Below are 23,795 nucleotides of genomic sequence, written 5' to 3' on the forward strand. Positions count from 1 at the left end.
TCAAGAGGCCAGTGGATCTGTTCTCTCTTTTTTGGTTCACAACGGATTTAAGTTAAACTTACAGGTGTTGTCTCTACCAGGAAAATTTCTGAAAACATACAGAATTGAAGTGCAGGCATCTAGGAAACCTTCATGATATCTAATTTTTTAAAGTGTATTTTCAGGGCTATACTGCTGGTGACTACAGGTTTTATATTTGCCATAAAAACACCTAATTTAAAACACCTTTCATGTGACTGATGCTAGTTGCTCTAAATTCCCCATGTAGTCAATAAACAGACATATCTTCAGGCAGTGATTCAGAGCCAGAGCCTGTATTAGATGGTTTGAATTATCGACTCAAGGTGCCTTTCTGCCCAAACTTTATAAGGAATCATAGTACAGTAATTTGCTGATATAAGGTATTTAACTTAGGTGCCTGAAGGCAGGCTTTTAGTGCACACTCTTCATATTTACCTAAATCTACTTTTAAACTTCTGCTTTTTGATTTGGTATGAGACCACTCAGCATTTAGAGCTGATCACACTATTTCAACAACATAATCGTACACATCGATAACTGTTAAACCTAAGTAGTTTAAAATTCCATCTGCACATTTCACAGAGGAATATGCATTGCTGATATGTTCTTTTCATTTACTTTAAAGCTGGGAAAGTGTCTTTGTTACTTTGAGGGAATAAACATTGGTCAGGAAAAATGTCCAGATATTTTATGCCTTTACATGAACACAAAAGCAATAGCTATCACAGTCTCTTAAACATATGCATTTGTGTGCAGTTTCAGATTGGTCAAAATCAGCCACCCGATTTTCAAATGTTGACTCAAGTAGCTGATTTTGACAGTAATAATTCTGTTATCATTTTTAATGTCATGTGTATGTATAAAGATGAGTTCTGAAAAATAATGCAATAAAAATAGTATGATGATTTCTAATATATATTCTGTCTGACCAATCCTGTAACACCTGAATTCAGTTTTTTACAGCAAAGACTTTATCTTCCTCAGATCGAGTCTTGAAAATCAGACAGGATTCAAAGGATCAAGTATGAATGTCACACTGCATGACTGTTCTCATTCAAGGACAATATTAAACATTCTACAGATCTACTTACAATTGTACAGGCATGCCCATGAAACTGCCTCTGTGGTAACTACATTTATATGAGTATAAAATAAATAACTTATTCAGTAACTGATAACAGAAAGGTAGGTTGGTATTCTCTAGCTCAGCAAAAAAACCCAAAACTTGGCAAATTGGAATAAAAGCCATCAGCAAATATATCCTTTTATTATAAAGAATATAATCCAGATTAAGCACCTAATTCGAAATCAAAGCCAGAAGTTTAATCACCTAATGCAGTCTGAGATAAGACACAAACATTTCCAAAAATCAACAATGAATGCCTAGGTCAGCATGACAATTAATTAATAATTTAAATCCTCTGAAGTTTCCTTCTAGTGTTTAACTTACATTACTGATTATAGAAGAAATACATAGAACAAAGGATCCTAACTAGTCAACTGTGTAAATTAAGTAGTGTTCCTTAAAATCAATCTCAAACCTGATTTAGGTTGTTAAATACTATTATTAATGGATACTCGTGGCTTTGAAAATTTAATTCAGAAATGTTAGCATGTATGGACTTGGACTGTATTTGTGATTATTTCTGTGCTCTTCTGTAAAGTATTTCCTTTTTTTTAAAGTCTCTTTAGTTATTAATTTTTTTTTCTGATTTTTTTCTCAAAGTAGCAAAGCATAAACTCACACTATTTTGAGAGCTTTTCTTGACACAGTAGCACACCTTAAAAGATCTGTGATGTTATTTAGCAAGAAGCTTTAAGAAACAATGGATTTCCTGATTTTCATTATTAAATCCATATCTACAGAAACTGAGCTCTTTATTTATTCATTTTCTACAGTAGTTATATTTTGAACCAAGGGTAGACATACAAAACTTGCTACCATGGTTCCTGATATGGGCTTTGCTAGGAATTTGATCAGGTTATGCTTATAATTTCTAATTTATTATACTCAATTGCATTTTTAATAACTGTATTTCTGTCAGTTTCTTTAGTGAACTCTAAAGAGATATATGTGACTTAGCTGAATGGATATGTGCTATGTGTTCTATGAACTTCTGAATCTAAATTTTAGGCAATGAGAATTCTGACAATATTTTAAAGGCCCAAGCCCTATCCCATGTGGAAACATAGAGAAGCATCTTTATATCACAATGAACTTCCATAACTAGAAAGTAAATAACAGAGTTTCTAGGAAACCATATATAACTTGTCTGTGGAAGCAACCCGCCTAATTTCTTTCTGATGGAGGAAAATTTGTTTTGAGAGAGGAAAAAAAAAAATCACAGGAAAGCCTCTCTATTTTTTCTAGCTTTCAAGGAGTCACCCACCTACTGAAATAACACATTGGAAGTTATTGGTGATTTTTTCTAAGTAAAATTTTATAGTATATCTTTTAAGGTTTTTTGTAAATGTTATGACTTTTAACAACTGTGTGAAGAAAAAATGTGCAATGAAGTCCATTATGAGAATCATTAGCGAGACAGAAAAATGTATGAAGGAATGCTCTTTTCATGCTCTTGCATCAGGATAAATAATTTTAAATATGATGACCACAAGCAAAAGTAAATATACCTACTTGAATCCCAGCTCCCTCTGGTACTGTGATCTTCCATACACAATTCAGATTGTTGTCATAAGGCTCAGGGTAACCAGGAGACAAAATGGTCCCTTTGCGCTTTGTTAAAATTCCACCACAAGGCACTGGAAGGAAATGCACAAGGCAAGAACATAAGTATGAAACCTCAGAAGTGGGAAAAGTTATTATAAAAGCTTACCCAATTTTCAGCACATCATGGCTGAAAAACTTTTGTAAATTTATGCTACATTAAAAACAAATAAAAAATCACCTCAGGCAAAGAAAATATTGTATCTCAGAAACCTGCTTTTAATTGACCAAAATAGAACAAAAGAAAATTAGATTTCAGCTTTCTTAAAAAAATTAAGCATTATTTTTAAGGGTTAAGAAGGAAGTTTTAACCGTTATGTATTGTATTAGTATAAAAGATAAAGATGTGGTAAAAAAGTAAATAAATTATATTAATAGTGCTACTTTATTGCTGTCTGAATAATTAATACACCAGTCTCAGCTCCTTAGCTTATCTGTTTCCTTGTGTGAGCTATCCCATTACAGATTATGCATCTATCACTTTAGGAAAGAAATTGCTAAATGCTTGCAAGACTGCAGTCATCATATCCATGGCTATGGACAAATAAAAGTGTTATACATTAAATAATACAGAGACATTCAGTATCATCCAATTTATTTTCTGAATGTTCAACTTCAGTGTATCTTATCTGGATCATTAGATGCTCGAATACGGACAAAGAATGTTACACCTTAATCTAGATACAGATATTCTGCTGGTATTGAAGAAGTTGAAGGAAAAAAATCGATGTGATGGTTTACCAAAACTGTTAGAAACTAATGTTAACACTTCTATACAATAGTACTAAGTTCTGAAGGGATTTCATTAGATACAAATATAAGGATTTAGAAAATAAGAGTATGCAACTTATCTTAAAAATAAATACTGTAGCTACATTTTGTGTGGCATGTAATTGATACAATCTGTCAGGGACTACATGGATAAACCAAAGGTCAGTGTCACCTAAAGTGTGTACATAATTATTCATACAAGGATGAACAGATGATGAACAGAAATGATTGATGTCTACTATCCGTAAGGAAATATTCAAGCATTCACTAGAGTTAAGGCAATTTAATGTGGTCATGTCTACCACTTCAATTATGCAACTGATTTAGTTCAATGCAATTTTCACCTCATCTATATTTTATCACCTTTATTGGCACAGTGATTTTCACACATAAAGTGGCCTGCGACCCTTTATCAGTTCAACTTGCCTAGAGACAGACAGCTGTCTATTCCACAGACTAAATAATATATTAAAATATCCATAAAATACTTTGATCAATGGCCAAAATGACTGTTTCAACACTTTGCTGAGGTGTTGCTGTATCTGAACAACAAAGAGAATACATGCCAAAGGGGTAAACAGTACAACTATACTGATTTAACTGTAATCACTGAGAATAAATGAAATACAGCTATACACTTCAGCTTCCTATTGATATATAAATTGTGGTTCTATTCCTATATCTGAAACATTATATGTGTATATTAGCTGAATAATCATATTTTATTAATATTATCCACTTGGAAAAAAACCACTTTATTTTACTGAAAACCACTCAGAATCAACCATGCATGATCAGCTGATTAGCACAGAAGATTCAGCTCTGTCTAATAAAAATGTATTACCTATTTTCCTTTCCTCTACTCATCTGCAACTCTGCTCATATACTTCTTAATGCTGGAGTCAATATTATAATGTGGTTTTTAAAATGGGCTAGGATCATTTTAATAAAGAAATCTGTTCTCTGTCAAGAAAAGTAAAGTAACTTGAACTTGTATGTATAATTACTCTTTTGTTGGAAAAGGAGCTCTTCAGATGTCTCTATCCTCAAAAGTAATAGTTTTCAGCATATTCAATACACACAAAATTAATGTATGATGCAGTCAGTACTGCAACATATGTGGAAAATTTTGATAACGTTGCAAAAACACCTGTGCAAATTATAATACATTTTAACTCATTTATGAACAACTGATTTTTTTCCATATAAAAACTCAAGCCAAAATATGCAAATGTGTCATATTTGCCCTTGACATAAATCTATGGAAAAATGTACCACTAGAATTTTACCTCTTTACTACGGGGCTTTTCAGCACAATCACCAAATTTTCCGTTGATGCAAATAAGCTTTGTAAATGTCAATGGATGCACATTAATTTAAGAATTTAATATTAAGACTTTAATCTTGTATGAGTACAACAAGACAAAGTATATATTCTGATATGAAAAATTGCTGCTTTTTTCTGACAAGCAATGAAATATTAGAATAACTACTTCTAAATTTTTCATGTAGTAGTGCTGCTTCTAATAGTTTGCAATACCTTGTTTGAGATCTGCAATGTGAGAGTATCTTAGTCTTGTAAGTAGTCAGGGCACAAATTGATATTTCTGATTAAGCCAAGGACTGTCACTGATGCTCATGTACAAGAAGATAACGCTTAATTTATAGCAAGAAAGTATGTTCATTAAGCTTTTGAAATGTTACAGCAAGGTTAGAATAGAAGGGGAAATAAAATCTTAACCTTGAATGAAGAAGAAAGTGAATAAATGTAAGCAAGAATAAAACACTGTACAGACGAAAAAGAAGAAACACATTTAGCTGGAGAGAATGGTTTACACTTTATGCAGTAATTAGTGATATTAAAAAACTTTAAGAACTCACCAACACATGTAGGGAGTGAATCATTCCACTGTGCCAATGCATTTGGTACTGTATCACACCTAATTGCTGTTGACCCATGGAGGATATAGCCTGGGTTGCATTCAAAAAGGACTAATGACCCAACTGCAAACTCATTTCCAATCCTTTTTCCAAATCTTGGTTCAGGCACGGAACTACACTGTGTTGCACTTGTTCTTGGGACAGCTGCAAACATATAAATAATTGTGGGTTCTTATTTTTAGATTCAGCATAGGAATCCAGATTTTGAACCCCAAATATTCCAAAATTATAGGAAGTAACATTTGTTTATTTGCCAGTTAGGAACATTTTAATCATCCCCAAATGAATTTTCACAATACGGATTGCATATTTTTGATGTTTGAGGTACTATTGAGAAGAGCATAGCACTGAGACCCTTGCAAAGATTAAAAGAAATTTATAAAATCCACACTGAAACCCTTCTAAAATGGCACTGAAAGTAAGTACTAGTATGGAATATTCAGCTAATATATGGTTTCAAAATAGCATTTCTGTGTCAGATAGATACTTACATTTATTTCTATGGATTTCTAAATATGTATTCTGTCAGATCAAGATGTAAATTTAATGAAAGAATAAATTGGAGTTGCAAGTATTGATGTATAACCATTTCTGTGTTTGACCCCTAGAAAGGCAAATTATGTAAACCAACAGAAGTATCTTAATAACAGCAATATCACTGTTTCACCCATGGGTGATACAGTGATATTGAGTGAAATATTGGGTGATACAGTCAAATTGAGAGATAAACCAGTGTGAGCAGCCAAATGGTTCCAACGTTAGTTAGGCAGGTTAGCAAACAGAAACAGCTGCTTTGTATCACTGACTAGTTATATTTGGAACCTCTCATGCTTCTTAAATATTTGATTTAGGCTTTAAAACAGAGATAGAAGAATGATCCTAAAGATTTTTCAAAATATGCAGAAATAGTGAAACTTGTTATACTGTTAGGTGGCTATTCTTTCCTCTCTGTTCTTAGTCTCTTACTCCCTGATGATTTACAACTTGTGATGAAAACAATAGATGTACACATTTTTCCAGGCTGTCTCACCTTGATAAACAAAATGAAATCCTTTAGCTGTTACTGGTCCAACTGAAGTAAATCTAACCGTGATCTGGTTACCTGAGCTCAATGGAAGGGATTCACCTATTCAAACAAAGCAAATATAAAGCTATCATAACCACTTTTTACTAAAAAGGCATTCAAAATATCTCAACATCTTTGAAGCTAGAAATAACCCTTCCAAAACCCTTCAGTAAACTTTGCAAGATATATGTGATTTCAGTATTTCACGTTGGCGGTATTATGTTGTCCTAGAAAATGGGGACTAAAACTTAACTCAGTTATTAGAAAGAGATTTTATTTTTTCTTTACAACCCCACCCCCCAACCTTATCTATCTTTTAATAGAGTCAACATGCACATAATGTATACCATTTTACTTTTCCAAAAATGTATATTTTTAAAACTATAATACCCATTTCAGATTGTCAACTAGACAAAAGTCATAAAGGCACAGATTAAGAAGACCAAATATCAGAAGAAAGAAAGCTACAGAAAATAGTTTTGATTTATTTCCTTTCATTCATTAATGCAAAGAGTTTTGAGTTACTCTGATTTTAGTTAAAAATCCTTTGCCTAAGAAAATATGAAAATACTGTTGATTTTTTTTTTTTTCCTGACTACATTATGTTTCTAAGTTCATAAATAAATAACAGTTGACTGAAATTTCTAGTAAAAGATACCTGAATGAGATCCTGAGAGAGAGGATAACAAAGACGATTGCAGAGTTGGGCCATCATATACTTCCACTACATCATGGAGGGATGTCTGAAAAAATACAAACTGGCCAAAAACCACTGAACAGACAGGAAGGAGAAAAAGCAACCAGTGGCCAAATAAAAGGAGGAGAAAGAAAAAAAAGAGATATTTAAATATACATGAATATTTAAAAATATTTAAATAGAATCATATTTATTGATTGTTTTTTCTGATCAATTAATTAACTCTACTGGTGTTTGAATTGTTTCTTCATACCATTTTCTATATATATAAGGAGGCAATGAAGGTACACAAACCATAGAAATACTTGTTAAAAGATTTTAGTAATTAGAGAACCAAACACTTGTTCTACTGCTGAAAATACTTTCAAATTCCCTGCTCTCCTCTATGCAACACATAAGAAAAGTCTCACTGGAATAACCTCCTTTATAATTAACTTTGTTAATAAGCCTCTGTAACTTCTAATTACCTTGGAATGTTTCATTTTTCTTAAGAACAATAATATTCAGTGTATTTTAACTTTTTTGAAATAAATGTGCAACCGAATCAAAACAATAAACACTTTTCAGGATATACATACTGAATCATGAAAATTATTTTTAATGTCATGCTAGTAGAACAATTTAATTCAAGAATGTGAATTTTGCACTTAAGTTCAAAGGTCTGTGTAGCACATTCACAGTGTTTGCACTTTCAATAAACAGTGAAAAGAAGAATAGTTTGGACTCCTTCTGCCCCTAGTACATACAGAACATTTACATCCTAATTTTATTCACCGTTACTAGCAGTGGAGGAAAAAACAGCGTAAGGAGTATAAGTGTAAAAAGGTGGAAGTAGTAAGATTTTTGCAGGTGCTGGAACACCTATAAAGAGACACAGAACCAGTTCTTGTAAGAATATTCACTTTCATAAGAAAGACAGGAAAGAAGAGATCTTGAGAAACAAGATGTTAATTTTTTCAGTTCTTTTGCTATTTCCTTTGGAAGCCACTTTCAAGACACCTAGAACTTACCATATTTAGTTTGATGTAATAAGAACAGAGTATGTCTGAGTTAGCAGTGTTAGCCATTATTACTTAGCTTTTAAATTAAAATAGTAACAGGTGGTTTTTTGGAATATTTATCCTCCTACAATTCCAAATGTCTGCCAGTTACTGTTAACACATTCAGTCTACTCTGTAACAATAATCTTTAGTGATATCTGTTAGATTTCTCTGTAATTGTTGACACTTTTTAGCATATGGTGCAATGGAAAAATATTGTTTCTGAATATAAAGTGGAATCCCTACTAGCAGTATCCTGTTGGGTAAATCTCACTTCATGTCAAAGCAAATATCACAATAAAACAGCTTGCCTAGTGTTCCTGAACTCGGAAGGAGTAAAAATTAATTCAAACAGTATAAACCTCTTGGGTGTACTGCAGACTAGATGTTAAGATAAGGCTAGTGATGAGTTTATGTGCAAACCACTAGAAGAGGTATTCTTACTGATATGAGTAAGGGTAGAGAACTACTTATCCACAAGAGATAATTATTAACAAGAAAGACTGGGTCTGGATCTGCAACAGCACAACAGAAGAGGGAAAAAGGTCAAACCAGTATATTTGAAATACTGTGCATATTGTATTACATTATATTAATTATATTATATTATTATACTAATTATAGTATATACTATTTACAATAACAATAAATGCTGGTATGTTGCATCGCTATGTAACAAAGAACCCTGAAAGAAACAGCACACTATACCATCTTCTTTTCTCTATATTAATTTGTTTAAATTTGACTAAACTGAAATTCAAGCACCTATTATTATGTGTTTAAATAGGTAAGATTTGTTTATTTATCTCTATAGACCAAAACCAAATATTATCTATACATGTACAGCATGGATAACATTGACTGTATCTCCAGTCAGAAAACTGACTATATTTACACTGGAATCAGATATGGTAATTCATTTGTTCAATATCAAACCAAATCAAGTATCACAGATTGGAATGCTCAAAATCAACATATGTGTTCTTCCATTTAGTTTCATTGAGTTCCTATAAAATAAGAGTACAAGAAGAACAGTTTGAAAACCAGAGAGAATAATAATATGACTGAAAGAGGGAAAACAAAGCACTTGGAAAAGCTAGCAAAAAGTACAGTAGAAAAAATAAATTGTAAAGCAAGATATAAGCATATATAGTAAACAGGAAAAAAAGCAATACTACTACATGTATGATGAAGATGGCTTTTTTTTCCTAGTTACTAAGGCATGCTGGTATGCTTTTGAATTCTTTATTTTTTATCTTTCTTCCATTTAGATAACAATACATTTAAAAAGAGAAAGGTCTCTATTCCCATGACACTTTTTTCTTATTTTTTCTTATTTTAATTTTTGAAGAACTTCAGTCTCAAAGCTTTAACTGAAATATTCTCTCAAATACTGATAATAGCATTTTTAAACCAGGGAAAGGAAGTTAAAATAATACAGACCAAACAGAACAGTTTTTCCAAAAATACAGACAGACAGGCATAAGCAATAGCCAGATTTCATTTAATAGACTGAGAATGAATGAACAGACCCAAAGCATTGACTAGAGTGAGAATAGGAAATTTAGAATTGATGTAATCTGAAAAAAAAGATGAATGGAAAGGCCTTCTGATAAGTTAGATACTATATTGTTTGATGTAAAATTACATCATGATTTCAAAATATCCTATTGAAACACTTTTATCATTAGATGTATTGACATTTTACCTTACAGTTTCAGTCCTACATGCAAGTCTTTCTTAACTACTAGTGTAGATCTTTGGTCACTAGTAATGGTTTTTAATTAGGTATTTTTTTAGTATCAAACACAACACATCTTAAATCTGTGATAATGCCTCCCAGATCCACTAGTGATTCATGCTCTAGTCCTAACGAAAACCAGAGTAACACAAGAATTATGTTTTATATACACTTACCACATGCTGTGTTTTCTGAGATTGTTTTACCAAAGCAACAGGCAAATCTTGAAAGCTTAAATGTCTGTGACACTAGATAAATTGTTGCTACACATTTAAATGATCCCACAAGATGTCTAATTAGGTTCTCATCTAGCATGGGTTTAACTTTACAACTATATTGGGCAAAACTACTATATTACTTTATCAATTAGAAAGCTTTTATCCACCCTTTCTCTGGAGTCACATTGCACAACATTTCTATGTAATCATTTAGGATAAGTTTTTTTATCATAAGGAAACGACACATGGGGTAACTGTAAAAAGAATCTCATTTTACAATTTTCAAAAAACAGTCAACAAGGTAATTCAGCAAATGTAGTTTAAAAGAAAAAAATTACATGACTTAGGAAATTTATGAAATTAAGATTAAGCACAACTAGTTTTCTTCATGCACAGAGCTGTGCAGGAGTGTTTGTCAGGAATCATGATTTTCAATATATTCTTAAATTAACTAAAAAAAAGACAACAGTTATAAAATATGTTGATGGCATTAAGTTATCCAAGAAGTAAAAGCAAAATCTATTTAAAAAGCTACAGAAAGACATTATGATAATGAATGACTAGTGCCAAAATATTAGATGAAATTTATTGTATAGTACTGCAAATGAGGAAAAAATAAGCGTACTTTATATTCACAATGATGAACTTTGAATTAGCTGGACTGAGATCTTGAGGCTGTAACAGGTAATTCCTTGGAAACGTCAGTTCAGTGCTCAGTAGTGACAGAAAGGGAATAAAATATTAGCAGTTAAGAAAAGAGCAGAGAACATCAAGTAATTTTAGGACAAATGTGAAAATCCAAGGTGCAGGAGCTAGATATTTGGTCTGCCTTCTGCAAAAAAATACACGAGTGAAAGTAGATTTTTCTACACTCTGTATTCCTAACTTATTTAGGTCTATATTTTAATCAATATGACCCTAAGTCTGCAATCTCCATGATTTTATTATGAATATTGATATACTCACAAAGAATTATTTCTAATGTAGGTAAATAAAATAATATATTTTAAAGAGTTTTCATTTTCTAAATGTACCATGTTTCCAAATCTGAAATTTATTTCAATTCTATCATACATAGCACAGGATATTACTTTATTTAAGCAGAAAGGAGTATGCACTCAACCAAAAAAGACAGCAACAAAGATGTTTATACTCAATTTTATATTAACTACTTATATATGTACATTACAATCACGTGTTGCAGGTAGTGTAACATCTTTCCATACATTATTGATAGTCTTAATTTTATCAAATGGTATTAAAAAATCTGGAAGGCTTTGATCTCAGTAACTGGCAATTAATGAACATTAAAAATGGAGACTTGATAAAGTACATTCAAATATATTACATAAAATACATAGAATTACATTTTGAACTGTTTTCTCAACAAGGTTGAATCTCCTTCAACCATTTTTCTCTCAAAAACAAATTAATCTTCACTACTGGAAGATCAGATTATTATATAACTTTCAGAACTATTAGTTGACATGTTAGTTGAACTGTGAAACTATAAAATAAAAACTGTTCCTAGCTCCTAATTTTAAATTGATTCTTTTCCTTTTCTGTTCCAAAGAAAATATCAGGTTTTTTTAGAAGCATTATAGTATAGTATATTACATATAGTTGGTGAGAAAATCAATATTTGAAAAGCATCATTAACACCAGTTGTATTACTCAAACTAACTGTAAGATTTTTAAAGAGTAAAATACCTTAGTAAATCACATTACATTTAATAATAATAACCAAATAATAGAAAAGTGTATCTAAACTCCATGTACTTTTAGTTATTAAAATATTCATTTTTTTTAGCCTACAGGGTGCTTAAGTTTAAAGGGTAGTCTGCCCTTGATAAATTTGTGGTTAAGCCCCTGTTTAATGCTTTTGTAGTGATCTCCTAAGTAATACACATAATAGAAGGAATTAACAATTTTAACTCTGGAATAATAACTACAATAATAGTAACAACAATCTAACATTATTTTATTGGAGGTACAATTAAATATAAAATCTTATTAACATAACACGCTTAATTCAAGCCATTTTATTAATTAATAAGGGCTCTAGATTTAATGGAAAAGTCACTTTGAAAAAGCTGTTTGGTTCTTCAATCACCTCTCATCTAATTTAGAGATACTAATTAAAAGTACAACAGCTTTCTGAGTATAATAATTATCTTTTATTATCCTACTAGTAAATGTTACTGTTTAGATCAGACGATTCATCAGTTCATTCATCTGAGACAAATTATCCTTTCAGCTTACTGAATGGTGTGGATGAAATTAATACTTGAATATTTCTTCTTTTTATTAGGAGGCAGAACTAAAACAACTCCCAGTGGAAAATAAGAAATTAAAATTAGGACACATTGAAAAAATTCCTTCATATTAATTATCAAAAAGTATATAAAAAGCATGTGAAATAAAAAAAAATAAACTACATCGGCCAATACATGGATAGCTGCAAACAGGAGAAACAGAGCTTCATCAATACCATCCCTAAAGTAGATGTCACCCTTTATCAGAGTTTCCAGTCTGGCAACAGACGTGTTTGTTGCCAGTCTCCCTGAGTCTGTAACTGAAGTGTGAAATCAAAACTGAGCGAATATTCAAAGCGAAATGTTTCAAGAGCTAAATGAGAAACTTCTTTGTAGGTGGAGAAAGTAATTCTTATGTAACTATAAGCTTGTAACTTTATTTTTAGCAGAATATTAGGACAGAAGTGATAGAGAATGCATCCTAAATATGACTAAAATGTTATTCCTGAGTTTTTAATTTTCCTATTGAGATTACCACATTTTCATTATTTTAATAAATGCTGTCATAATCAATTGTAATAGTACTTTAAATATGTAGAAATTTTTGACTCTCGTAATTTGTGTAAGTTGCTCTGAATTTATCATAGTAGTATGAGTTAAACTGCTTTGTAATTCTGAGTTACTAGTTGTGGTGGTGCAGGCCCCTTGGCCACTGAGACACGTTGCAATGTCAACACCACCTAACATGGTTCTCGCTTTAGTTAAACAGGTGGTGGGCTCAACACTATTCTTGTTTCGATAGCGGGTGCAGTGGACTGAGATGGTCCAGTACTTTCTAGTACTGCTGGAGCAGCGAGTTTAAACAACTATGCATATGGATTAGTGGTTTTAAATTTATCTGTATGGTGAAATTGAGGTCAGAGTTAAAAAAAAAAAAAAAAGTAATAAGAAATAATGTTTTTCATTAGGTGAGAAAGCATCTGCTCTGCTCTCATGAGACCCCACATGGAGTAACATGTTCAGCTCTGGAGCCTCCAACACAAGGACATGCATCTCTTGGAGCAAGTCCAGAGGAGGGTCACAAAGATGATCAGAGGGCTGGAACACCTCTCCTATGAAGACAGGCTTAGAAAGTTGGGGTTGTTCTTCCTGGAGAAGACAAGGCTCTGGGGAGACCTTACAGAAGCCTTCCAGTACCTGAAAGGCCTACAGGAAAGCTGGGGAGGGACTTTTTACAAGGGGTTGTAGTGATAGGACAAGCAGTAAAAGTATCAAACCGGAAGAGGGGAGATTTAGGTTACACATTTAGAAGAAATTCTTTACTGTGAGAGTGGTGAGACGCTGGCACAGGTTGCCTAGGGAAGTCATGGATGCCCCATCTCTGGAACTGTTCAAGGCCAGGCTGGACAGGACTTTAAGCAACCTGGTCTAGTGGAAGGTGTCTCTGCCCATGCAGGGGTGTTGGAACCAGATGATCTTTAAGGTCCCTTCCAACCCAAACCATTCTTGGATTCTGTGATTTGCAAGCCCTACACATCCCTTCCACATAGTATGCAATAGGAGCGAATCTTGCCATAGAATTCTGTTGTCACACTTTCGTAAATCTGCATTAAAATAACCTTTTCCTGATACTTTTTCAGTGATTCTTTAAGCAACCTTAAGACCTTCTACTCTCAACTGTCTGTGAAACTAGTAGAAATTGTCTTCTACAGTCAACATATTAGAATACTTTGCCTTTCCTTTCAGCTGATGATTTTACCACATATTTCAGTACATATACCAAGTATTTATTAACAATATTAAAAGATTCACCCATGAACAAAACCAGGTCACTTACATTTTGAGGTTCAGTATTACCACCACACCACTCCTTTGGTCTCTATTTTTGAGTATGCTTCCAATTTCAGTTCAGAATCTGACCTTTAAAACTGCCATCAAAATAATTAAATGCTAAAATTTAGACATCTTCTTCACCCAAGAGATGAAAAGAAAATTTACTCACCTTGGATACAACATAAAGATGCTAAATCTTAGCATGAGCTAAGACTTGTCAGATCTGATTTTGGACAGTATGACAGTAAATGAAACCACCAGAGAAAAGAGACTGAAAAATCTCACTGATATTATGACACAACACTGGGTTGCAATTACATTAAATATTTCAGTTATACACACCCCTCATAAAAAAACCCCAATAAACAGAAGCTCAAAAAGGAGTAATTTGAGCTTCCAAAATTTCAAATGGAAACATTCAAACTGTCTAATAAACTTAGTGATGTACATGTGCAGGATATTTATGATGCAGTGACAGTTGTTATGGAAAACTTCAAGCACAGCCATTAAAATTACAATTGAAACATTTTATGTGTTAAAGTATAGATTGTGACTGTTTTGAAATGATAGGACTGTGTGTATTATAGAAATGCCTAAATTAATAAATAAGCCAAAACACAAAAAGTTAAGTATCTGTAAAGTTCATAACCATGACACTATCTTTGAGAAAGGGCTTTGTCAAGTGAAAGACCATTCTCCTCCCCCTAAAAAAGGAAAAAAAGAGAAACAAAGAAAAGCCAAACTACAGTAATACAAGACACTTGTGTTCCTCTACCACATTAACATAATAATTCTGACATCCGATTTCAACAGGGTGATATAAATTCACCCAAGAGGAAACTGTAATAATTTATCAGCAGTTCTGGCTAACCACTTGACTGCAGGCTAGAAAATGCAACACCCACCAATAAGAAGAGCTGCAACAATGATCTAGGGAACTGCCAGGGCTCAGTATTGGCACTGATGATATTAATCTCATCAGTTATCTGGACAAGGGGATCAGCTGCACCTTCAGTACAATTGCAGATGACACAAAAGTGTTGATGGGAGTGTTGATCTGCCTGAAGGCAGGAAGGCTCTACAGAAGGATCTGGACAGGCTGGATAGGCTGAGACCAATTGTGTGAGATTCTGCAGAGCTCAGTGTTGGGTAGGTAAAAGTGGACTACCAAATCCACCACTAGACCATGTTCGTAATTGCCATGTTTTCTTATCTTTTAAATACTTCCAGGGATGGTGTCTCCATCAGTTCTCTGGGCACAGTTCCAGTGTTTGACAATGCTTTTAATGAAGACATTTTTCCTAATATCCAATCTAAACCTCCCCTCTTGCAGCTTGAGGCCATTTCCTCTTCTTCTATAATGTGTTACTTGGCAGAAGAGACAGCCACCTACCTCGCTACAACCTCCTTTCAGGTAGTTTCAGAGAACAATAAGGTGTCCCCCTTCAGCTTCCTGTTCTCCAGACTAAACAACTATTTCTGATACAAGCCAGGATGCTGTTGGCCTTCTTGGCTACACCTGGGCTTATATTAAGTCACCTGTCAACCAATATTCCCGGGTCCTTTTCCACTGTCCTTTTCCAGCCACTCTTCCCAAAGCCTGTAGCATTGCATGGGGTTGTTGTGATCCAAGTGCAAGTCCCGGTCCCTAGCCTTGTTGAACCTCATACAATTGACTCCAACCTTTCTTCAGTAAAATAGATTGCTTAGAGATTCTATGGGCTAATCACCTGTTTTCTGCAGCCAGGACTGCAATTGGAAGAAACATAAAATGAGGATCGGAAACACTTTTTGTTTTCTAAACAAAGGTAATTACAGGGAAATCATTGAGAGAAATCCTGAATCTCTGATGATTGTATCTGTGTACAGAGTAGAGAACACAAACATCTAAGACAATACAGATAAGCTTGCTTAGAGAGAGAAATTATTTCTATCCAAAGAAATATATTGGACAGGAAAGGTGAGAAGTATGGATTACAAATAGATGTGCAGGGCCTAATACTGGAAAGCTTTATAAGTAAAAAACTTTTACTTTTTGCAGTTCCTTGATCCTAGCCTGACTAACAAATTCCTTCCCTGAAATACAACAGAACACTTCAAGATGGAAACTTGGCAATGACCACAATGGCTCCTCAAGGATTCCCTGGCCGGGGTCTCTCTGTCTCTTACTGTCAGCCAGAGAAATGTATGTGCACGGGACTTAGGCACTTGCAGATTCCTCAGTTGTTCTGTTAGGATGACTTTCCCTTTGACTTTTGCAGCTATGAAGGTGGGAAAATACAGAAGAATGGGTAAAACAAAACAGAACAAAAAACAAAAAGCCTGGTCCAATGATCTCTATCTACTGATTACCGAAAATACATCTAACTTCAAAATTTTTTAGGTATTTAAAAATAAAACTAATGATATTTATGAGCACCTAAGTAATTATGACTATTCATTCTTTTTATGAAGCCAGGAAGAGTTATTTCTCCAACTTCTGATTTATAAGAACACTTACCAAACCCCCTAGTAGAACACCATTTGCTTAGATGAAGTCTAAATTGGTTTGTGGGGGTGGTATGATTTACATTTTTCATAATTTTGTATGCCCATCAGTTAAAGAACTAGGATAGTAAGTGAACTGAGTTTTAGACTTTCTTTAGCTTGAGAGAAATTGAAACCTCAATAATTTCTATCATCTGAGAAGTGTACTCTAAGAAACAAACAAGCTCTTGTTCTAAGGAGAAACACTGTTAGCCCTTCCAGTTGTGTGGGACATTATGTAGTTATATATGCAAAATTAATGTTTCTAGAACAGTTTCAAGCTCTTTTTTTTTTTTTTTTTCCCCATTGGGAAAGACTGATGTAACCACTTTCCCTTGATTCTTTTGCTATCTGTAATTCCTAGGAATGAACAGTACAATTATAATTTTCCACAGGCCAGCTAATCCTTGAAGAGTCAAGGCTCTCCAGAAAGAGCTTTCTTGCTCTCTGCTTGGCTTCATATGCAGATAGGTTAATTCTGAGGTGGACTGTGGCCTTGTTCCAACAGGAGGAATGATGAGGGCTCCCATCTAATGCAGATGTTTGGTGGTGGTGGGGTCAGGATGTTCCTGAATCTCAGAAGTCTGCTGGTCAGAAATTAGCAATTTTGCACCACCTAACTAACCCCACAGTGGCCAGGCTCGAAGAGTGAAGGAACAGTTTTTTTCCTCTCATACAGAAATTAAAAAGGGTGCCTTCATTAGTAATATAAATTCAAGTTAAAAGCAGCTAATATAAATGGTGATGCAGTTTTTTGGTATTGTGCTGCTGAAGTATTTCAATACTGTTCTAAGAAGTGAACCTAAGAAAAAAAAGCAGAATATTTTAGAAAATTTGCCACCACTCAGTCTCCTCCTTAGGATAGTAACATGTCTTGGAAAGCATGAAAGTGACAAATGTAATATAGTCTGTCCTCTGTCATTTGGAATCCGGAATCCAGGTTAATTTCAGCTTTTTTAATAACACCCATTTCTGTGAACAAGGTTTGCTAATTAAATATTTGGAGCAGCTGGAGTCACAGTGCTCAGAAAAAGAGAGAAAAAAAAAAATTAGAAATCTTTCATCATCAATTCATTGGCCATGAATTTCTTTGAAGACCACAGATGTGGTCTTTCCATTTTATTAAAAAGACAGCTATGTTGTTGCCATATCTTTATAGGAAAACTCAATAGCTTAAGCTATTTTGTGGTCTCTATTAAATTGACTATTATTATATTAAAAAAATCATTAATATTTGAGCCAAAACGAATAATTTCTATTGAAAAAACCTAAATGCAGCATTGAAAAAAATTACTTCAAATCTTACTAAGCAACTAAAACAGTAAATATCTTCAAATTTTATCTTAAAAATACATTGAATCATTTGATCTCCTTTTAAAGTCATGCTGTGGTGACTTTTTATTGGCATCTGCCCACTTGGCAAGCATTTTAAGCAGTGAACCAATGAATGAAATACTCCCCAGCTGTGAGTTTGCATCTATAAAACCTGCCAGTCCTTCCTCTCAGAAACCTAGGACATTCATAGGTAAGTAGAAAACAATATGAAATGACCTTCTCACACTTTTAAAAATTATGTAGTCAGCATCTGAATGACACAAACTTGGCCTTGAATTAGAAAAGTAAACTAGAACTTAACAGTTATACAACAAATGCTTATCCCTATTCTCCCAAAATGTTAGACTGCAATCTTCAGCTATTTTATGGACAGCAGATAGCACAGTAATTCATGCATACTTAAGAGTATGATAAAAGATATATTCGCTATCTGCCAGGTCTATTCAATATACAATATATTGCTACTAGCCTATTCATATCTGAATTAAATAGCTAGTATCAATTATCTGTGTTTTAAATATACTGAAAAATAAAAATCTTTGGCACAACCTTGATAAAACTTGCAAAATATTCTTCGAACAAATAAATGTTTACATCAATGGGAAAATAATTTCCTAGTTTACATATGTAATGTAAATTCTTGCATCATAATTCATATTATACCAAACTCCGAAAATATTTGTGGGTTAAGTAGTACTTTAAGGTACATTTATTCTATATTTTGGAAAAGAAAGTACTTAATACTTGCTAATCCCCCCCAAAAAAATAAAACAAAACCAACAGTATTTCCAGAATATAAATAATCTGGGTTTGTATTTTCTTTTTCCAGATAGCAACATAATTCCATTATGTATTGATTGTGTACACAGGCTATAGGCCATGGCTTCTTGTTTCTGTAGAAAACCTAACATAATAAAGTCCATCACCTGAAATTCTTTTTGACTACTAAGTATCCAACAACATTTAAACAAGCAGGAATGTTATTTTCTATTATATGCTTAATAATAAAACACAGATTTTGTTCATCTCTGGTGTCAGATTTAAAATATTTGAGGATTAGGAATCACTAAGTAAAGCTTGAATTTGAATCATCCAGGCTCAAGGCTTTAAATGGCTACTGACACATATGCAAAATTTCCAGCCTTACCACATACTAACTTCAGTTTTCTTACGTTTTTGGCTTACTACTTATACATTCTTTTCTTGCTAAAATGCACATAATACAACAAGCTAGATTCTCAGCTTTTTTATTGTATTAATTATATAGCTATATAATCTTCTTACCTTAAAAAAGAAATGAACCAAGCACTAAGAATGCACTGTACCTTTTTTTTTTTTTTTACATTTAATCAAAATAATAGTGGAAATAAATTCATATTAAGTCATTCAATGCACATTGAATGCACATTGAAATTTTTCAATTTTAGTTTTGGTGGGAGGGTTTATTGGTTGTTTCTAGTGCAATGTACCCAACCTACATATTCTTCTGTCTCTAGGCAACCCGACTCCATTCTTATTCCCCTTCAGTGTTCCTTATTAACCCTCAACATTAACTTGACAAAAAAAGTCAAATGAAAAGCATATATCCATCACAGTTTAGGCCACTCATAAAATTTTCAAATCAAAATAATATCCTGGCAATAAGCTAAATGAACATAAAACAGCATTTATATCAATGTTGCAAATGTTTCCTTTCCATACTGCTATTAAATCATAGAAACCCACCCCTTTCCCCCGCCCCCTGAAAAAAAATAATAAAAAAGCAAAGAACATTTTGCTAATTCTATGTCTGATTGCATACTACATTAGTGTGGTTTATCATGTCTGAGGTGAAAACCATTTCTGTGTCTGCCTGACATCCTTACACAAAGGTGTCTCAATTCTGGCCAGAGTTTCAAATCTACCTCTTTATGTATTCCCCACCCCACTTCAAGTCTGGTTTAAAGACCTTTCTATGAGTGCTCCCAGCTCCTGACCCAGGATTCTTTTGCCCCTTTGGGATAGGTGTATCCCTCTCATGCCAGTAGCCCCAGTGTCTTGTAAAGCAGACCACGGTCATAGAACCCAAAGTCCTGCCAATGACATCAGTCATGTACTCATGCATTGATCTGTAGTTTCGTCCTGTTTATCCTCTCATCAATCCTTGCAACAGGTTGGATAGAGGCAGAAACTTCTTGTGCTCCTGACCCCCTAACCAGCTGTCCCAGGGCACTGAAACCTCTCTTCATTGCCCTTGAACTTCTTGTACCAATCTCATCACTGCCTACCTGTAGTAGGGTAGTAATCTGAGGATTTAACTAGGGTAAGGAGTTTTTTTTCTGTACATCCCTGACCCTGGCCCTAGGGAGGCAGCAAACCTGGTCTACATATCAGACCTTCTGCTCCCTTCAGAATCGAGTGCCCTACAACAAGGACCTGTCTTTCTTTACTGCAGATCTTCTATCATCTCTACCCCCCATTCAGAAAAATATTGCATAATATAATAATTGCTTGATTCATGCTTAAGAACACTACATCTAGATATTCAGCCAGACATTTCCATCCACTTTAATTTCAGTTGGTTAATTAAATCCTCCACATGTAAAAAATGTTGGACAATACACATCTGCCACATTTCTTAAATGAAAGTAAGATGTGCAGAGCAGTGATGATGGATTCAAGCTGTTAAAAGCAAATGTTTAATGCAACTAAGTATTATCATAAATACCATTTTGTTCTTATTTCCTCTTCATGTGAAGTTGCCATTTAGGATCTTCTGATGCTTATGATCTGCCCCTGACTATCATTTTTTCTTTCCAAATCTAAACTGAGTTTGAAATCAAACCAAATAGTACTGACATAACTCTACAGTGACACAACTTTAAGCTGTTTTACAACTCTGGATGCAGTAAGCTGTCTTAACAGAAAACACGTGTTGACAACATTATTTGGCCAGTGTGTGTTTTCAATGGCAGAATAAATTGTATCTTCCAGAATTTGCAAAAAAAATTACTCTTTCAAGGATCTTAATCATCATCATCATCATCATCCCAAACCCTTGCTGTTTGACTCTATTTTGTCCCTCTCTCTGTTGCTTATATACAATAACATAGAAATCCAAGAAAAGACACAAGGAAAGGCTGAAAATTGTATAACTATATGATAGAAAGGTGTCTGTGAATGTAAGTTATAAGCTCTACAGAAAGGATAGGCAAGGAAGGAGAGGTGGTGGGATGTCTGTTTTAGGGAGTGTTTCGCTTGTATAGAGCTCAATGACAACGATAAGGTGGAGTGCTTACGGGTAAGGATGAGGGGACTGGACTTCTGAAGGGCAAACTTTAACTTGTTCAGTTGCCTGATTGCCAGAATACCTTGGGAATCAGTTCTGAAGGGTATAGGAGTTCAGGAAGGCTGGACACTCTTCAAGAAGACAGTTCAGGAGCAGGACAACTCCATGTGCTGTAAGGAGAGCCAATGGCATAGAAGACCAGCCTGGCTGAACAGGGAGCTTCGGCTGAAACTGAGTGAAAAATGGAGTTAATGGACTTTGGAAGAAGGGTTTAGCCATCCACAACAACTACAAAGATGTTGTGAGGCTATGCAGGGAGGAAATTAGAAGGTCCAAAGCCCAGCAAGAAATTAATCTGGCTTCTAGGATAAAAGATAACAATAAATGTTTCTACAAATATACTAACAGCAAAAGAAAGATGAGGGTAGGAGCCTCCATCCCTATTGGATGCAGGAGGAAACATGGTAATGAAGGATGAGGAAAAAGTTGGAGTGCTTAATGCCTTCTTTGTCTCAGTCTTTAGTAATATGATCAGGTGTATTGAGGAAGTTCTGCCTCTCAAGCTAGGAGTCAGGGACTAGGAGCAGAACAACATGCCTCCCAGTCAAGGAGGAGATGATCAGTGATCTGCTGAACCACAGAGATACACACAACTCTATGGGGCTGGATGGGATACATCCAAGGGTGCTGAGAGAGAGGGTGGGGGTGCTCACCGAGACACTTTACACTTTCCATCATTTATTAGCAGTGCTAGCTGACCAGGGAGGTGCCAACAGATTGGAAGTCAGACAATTTGACATCCTTATGTAAGAAGGGATGGAAGAGTGATCCAGGAAATTACAGGCCTGTCAGTTTGCCAGGGAAACTTATATGGCAGATCACCCTGAGTACTGTTTTTCTCGGATCGACAGCATCATAGTCTTACGTAGGAGGAGAAGATGGGCCATTCTCCACGCTACTATACAGCACACGCAGGAAAACCGGGTGATCAGGCCAAGTCAGCATGGGCTTATGAAAGGCAGGTCCTGTTTGACAAACCTGATCTCCTTTTATGACAGGGTGACCCACTTATTGGATGATGGAAAAGCTGCGAATGTTGTGTATCTTGACTTTAGGAAGGCATTTGACACGGTTTCCCACAGCATTCTCCTAGAGAAACTGGCTGCTCATGGCTTGGATGGGCATACACTTTGCTGGGTTAAAAACTGTCTGTATGGCCGGCCCCAAAGGGTTGTGGCCAACAGAATTAGATCCAGTTGGTGGCTGGTCATGATCGGTGTTCCCCAGGGTTCAGTACTGGGACTACTCCTGTTTAACATCTTTATTAATGATCTAGATGAACAGATAGAGAGCATCTTTAGTTAACTTGCAGATGACTCTAAGCTGGGTGGAACAGAGGGATCTAGGCAGGCTTGATCAATGGGCCATGGCCAATTGCATGAGTTTCAATAAGGCCAAATGCCAGGTCCTGCACTTCAGCCACAACAACCCCCAACAGTGCTACAGGCTTTGGAAGGAGTGGCTGGAGAGTTGCCCAGCTGAGTGGTACCTGAGGGTGCTGATTGACAGCCAGCTGAACATGAGCCAGCAGTGTGCCCAGGTGACCAAGAAGGCCAACAGCATCCTGGCCTGCATCAGGACTACTGTGGTAAGCAGGACCAGGGAGGTGATCTTACCCTTGTACTCAGCACTGGTGAGGCTGTACCTCAAATACTGTGTTCAGTTTCTGGGCCTCTCACTACAGAAAGGACAATGAGGTTACTGCAGCATGTCCAAAGAAGGGTAACAAAGCTGATGAAGTGTTTGAAACACATGTCTTATGAGGAGCGATTGAGGCAGCTGGGATTGTTTACTCTAGAGAAAAGGAGCCTGAGGGGAGACCTTATCACTCTTTACAGCTACCTTAAAGGAGGCTGTAAAGAGCTGAGTATCAGCCTATTCAATGAAGCTGCAAGTGACAGGATAAGAGGTAATGGGCTCAAATTGCTCCAGGGGAGGTTTAGATTGGGTGTTAGGAAGAATTCCTTCACTGGAAGGGTTATCAGGCTTTGGAATAGGCTGCCCAGGGCAGTGGTGGAGTCACAATCCCTTCAGGTATTTAAGTCATATAGACATAATACTTAGGGATATGGTTGAGTTAAGAACTTGTCAGTGTTAGGTTAATGATTGGACTTGATGATCTTCAAGGACTTTTCCAACGAAGTAACTCTGTGATTAAGTGATTCAGGAATTTAAGAGAATAAGGGATTTTAACTTCCCTGTTTATAGAAAGCTAACTATGTCTACCTTCTTTAAATCTAAAAGATCTTATTAAAAAATGTCATTCTTATCAATAAAGTGCTTGTCATTTTTTTA

At 34.8% G+C, this 23,795-nt stretch overlaps 1 protein-coding gene across 1 annotated transcript in view; it reads right to left on the reverse strand.

Moving 5' to 3' along the window:
* Nucleotides 1–23,795, reverse strand: part of CSMD3 (CUB and Sushi multiple domains 3) — a 558,931-nt gene that overhangs the window by 120,300 nt on the left and 414,836 nt on the right. The window contains exons 33-36 of the mRNA XM_051611448.1: nucleotides 7,186–7,299; nucleotides 6,492–6,587; nucleotides 5,402–5,605; nucleotides 2,660–2,784 (exon numbers count right to left, since the gene is read on the reverse strand). Coding sequence (XP_051467408.1) covers nucleotides 2,660–2,784; nucleotides 5,402–5,605; nucleotides 6,492–6,587; nucleotides 7,186–7,299 — 539 coding nt within the window. The remainder of the gene's footprint in view (nucleotides 1–2,659; nucleotides 2,785–5,401; nucleotides 5,606–6,491; nucleotides 6,588–7,185; nucleotides 7,300–23,795) is intronic.

This window comes from Apus apus, chromosome 2 (genome assembly GCF_020740795.1).
Source record: "Apus apus isolate bApuApu2 chromosome 2, bApuApu2.pri.cur, whole genome shotgun sequence".
Lineage (NCBI taxonomy): Eukaryota > Metazoa > Chordata > Aves > Apodiformes > Apodidae > Apus > Apus apus.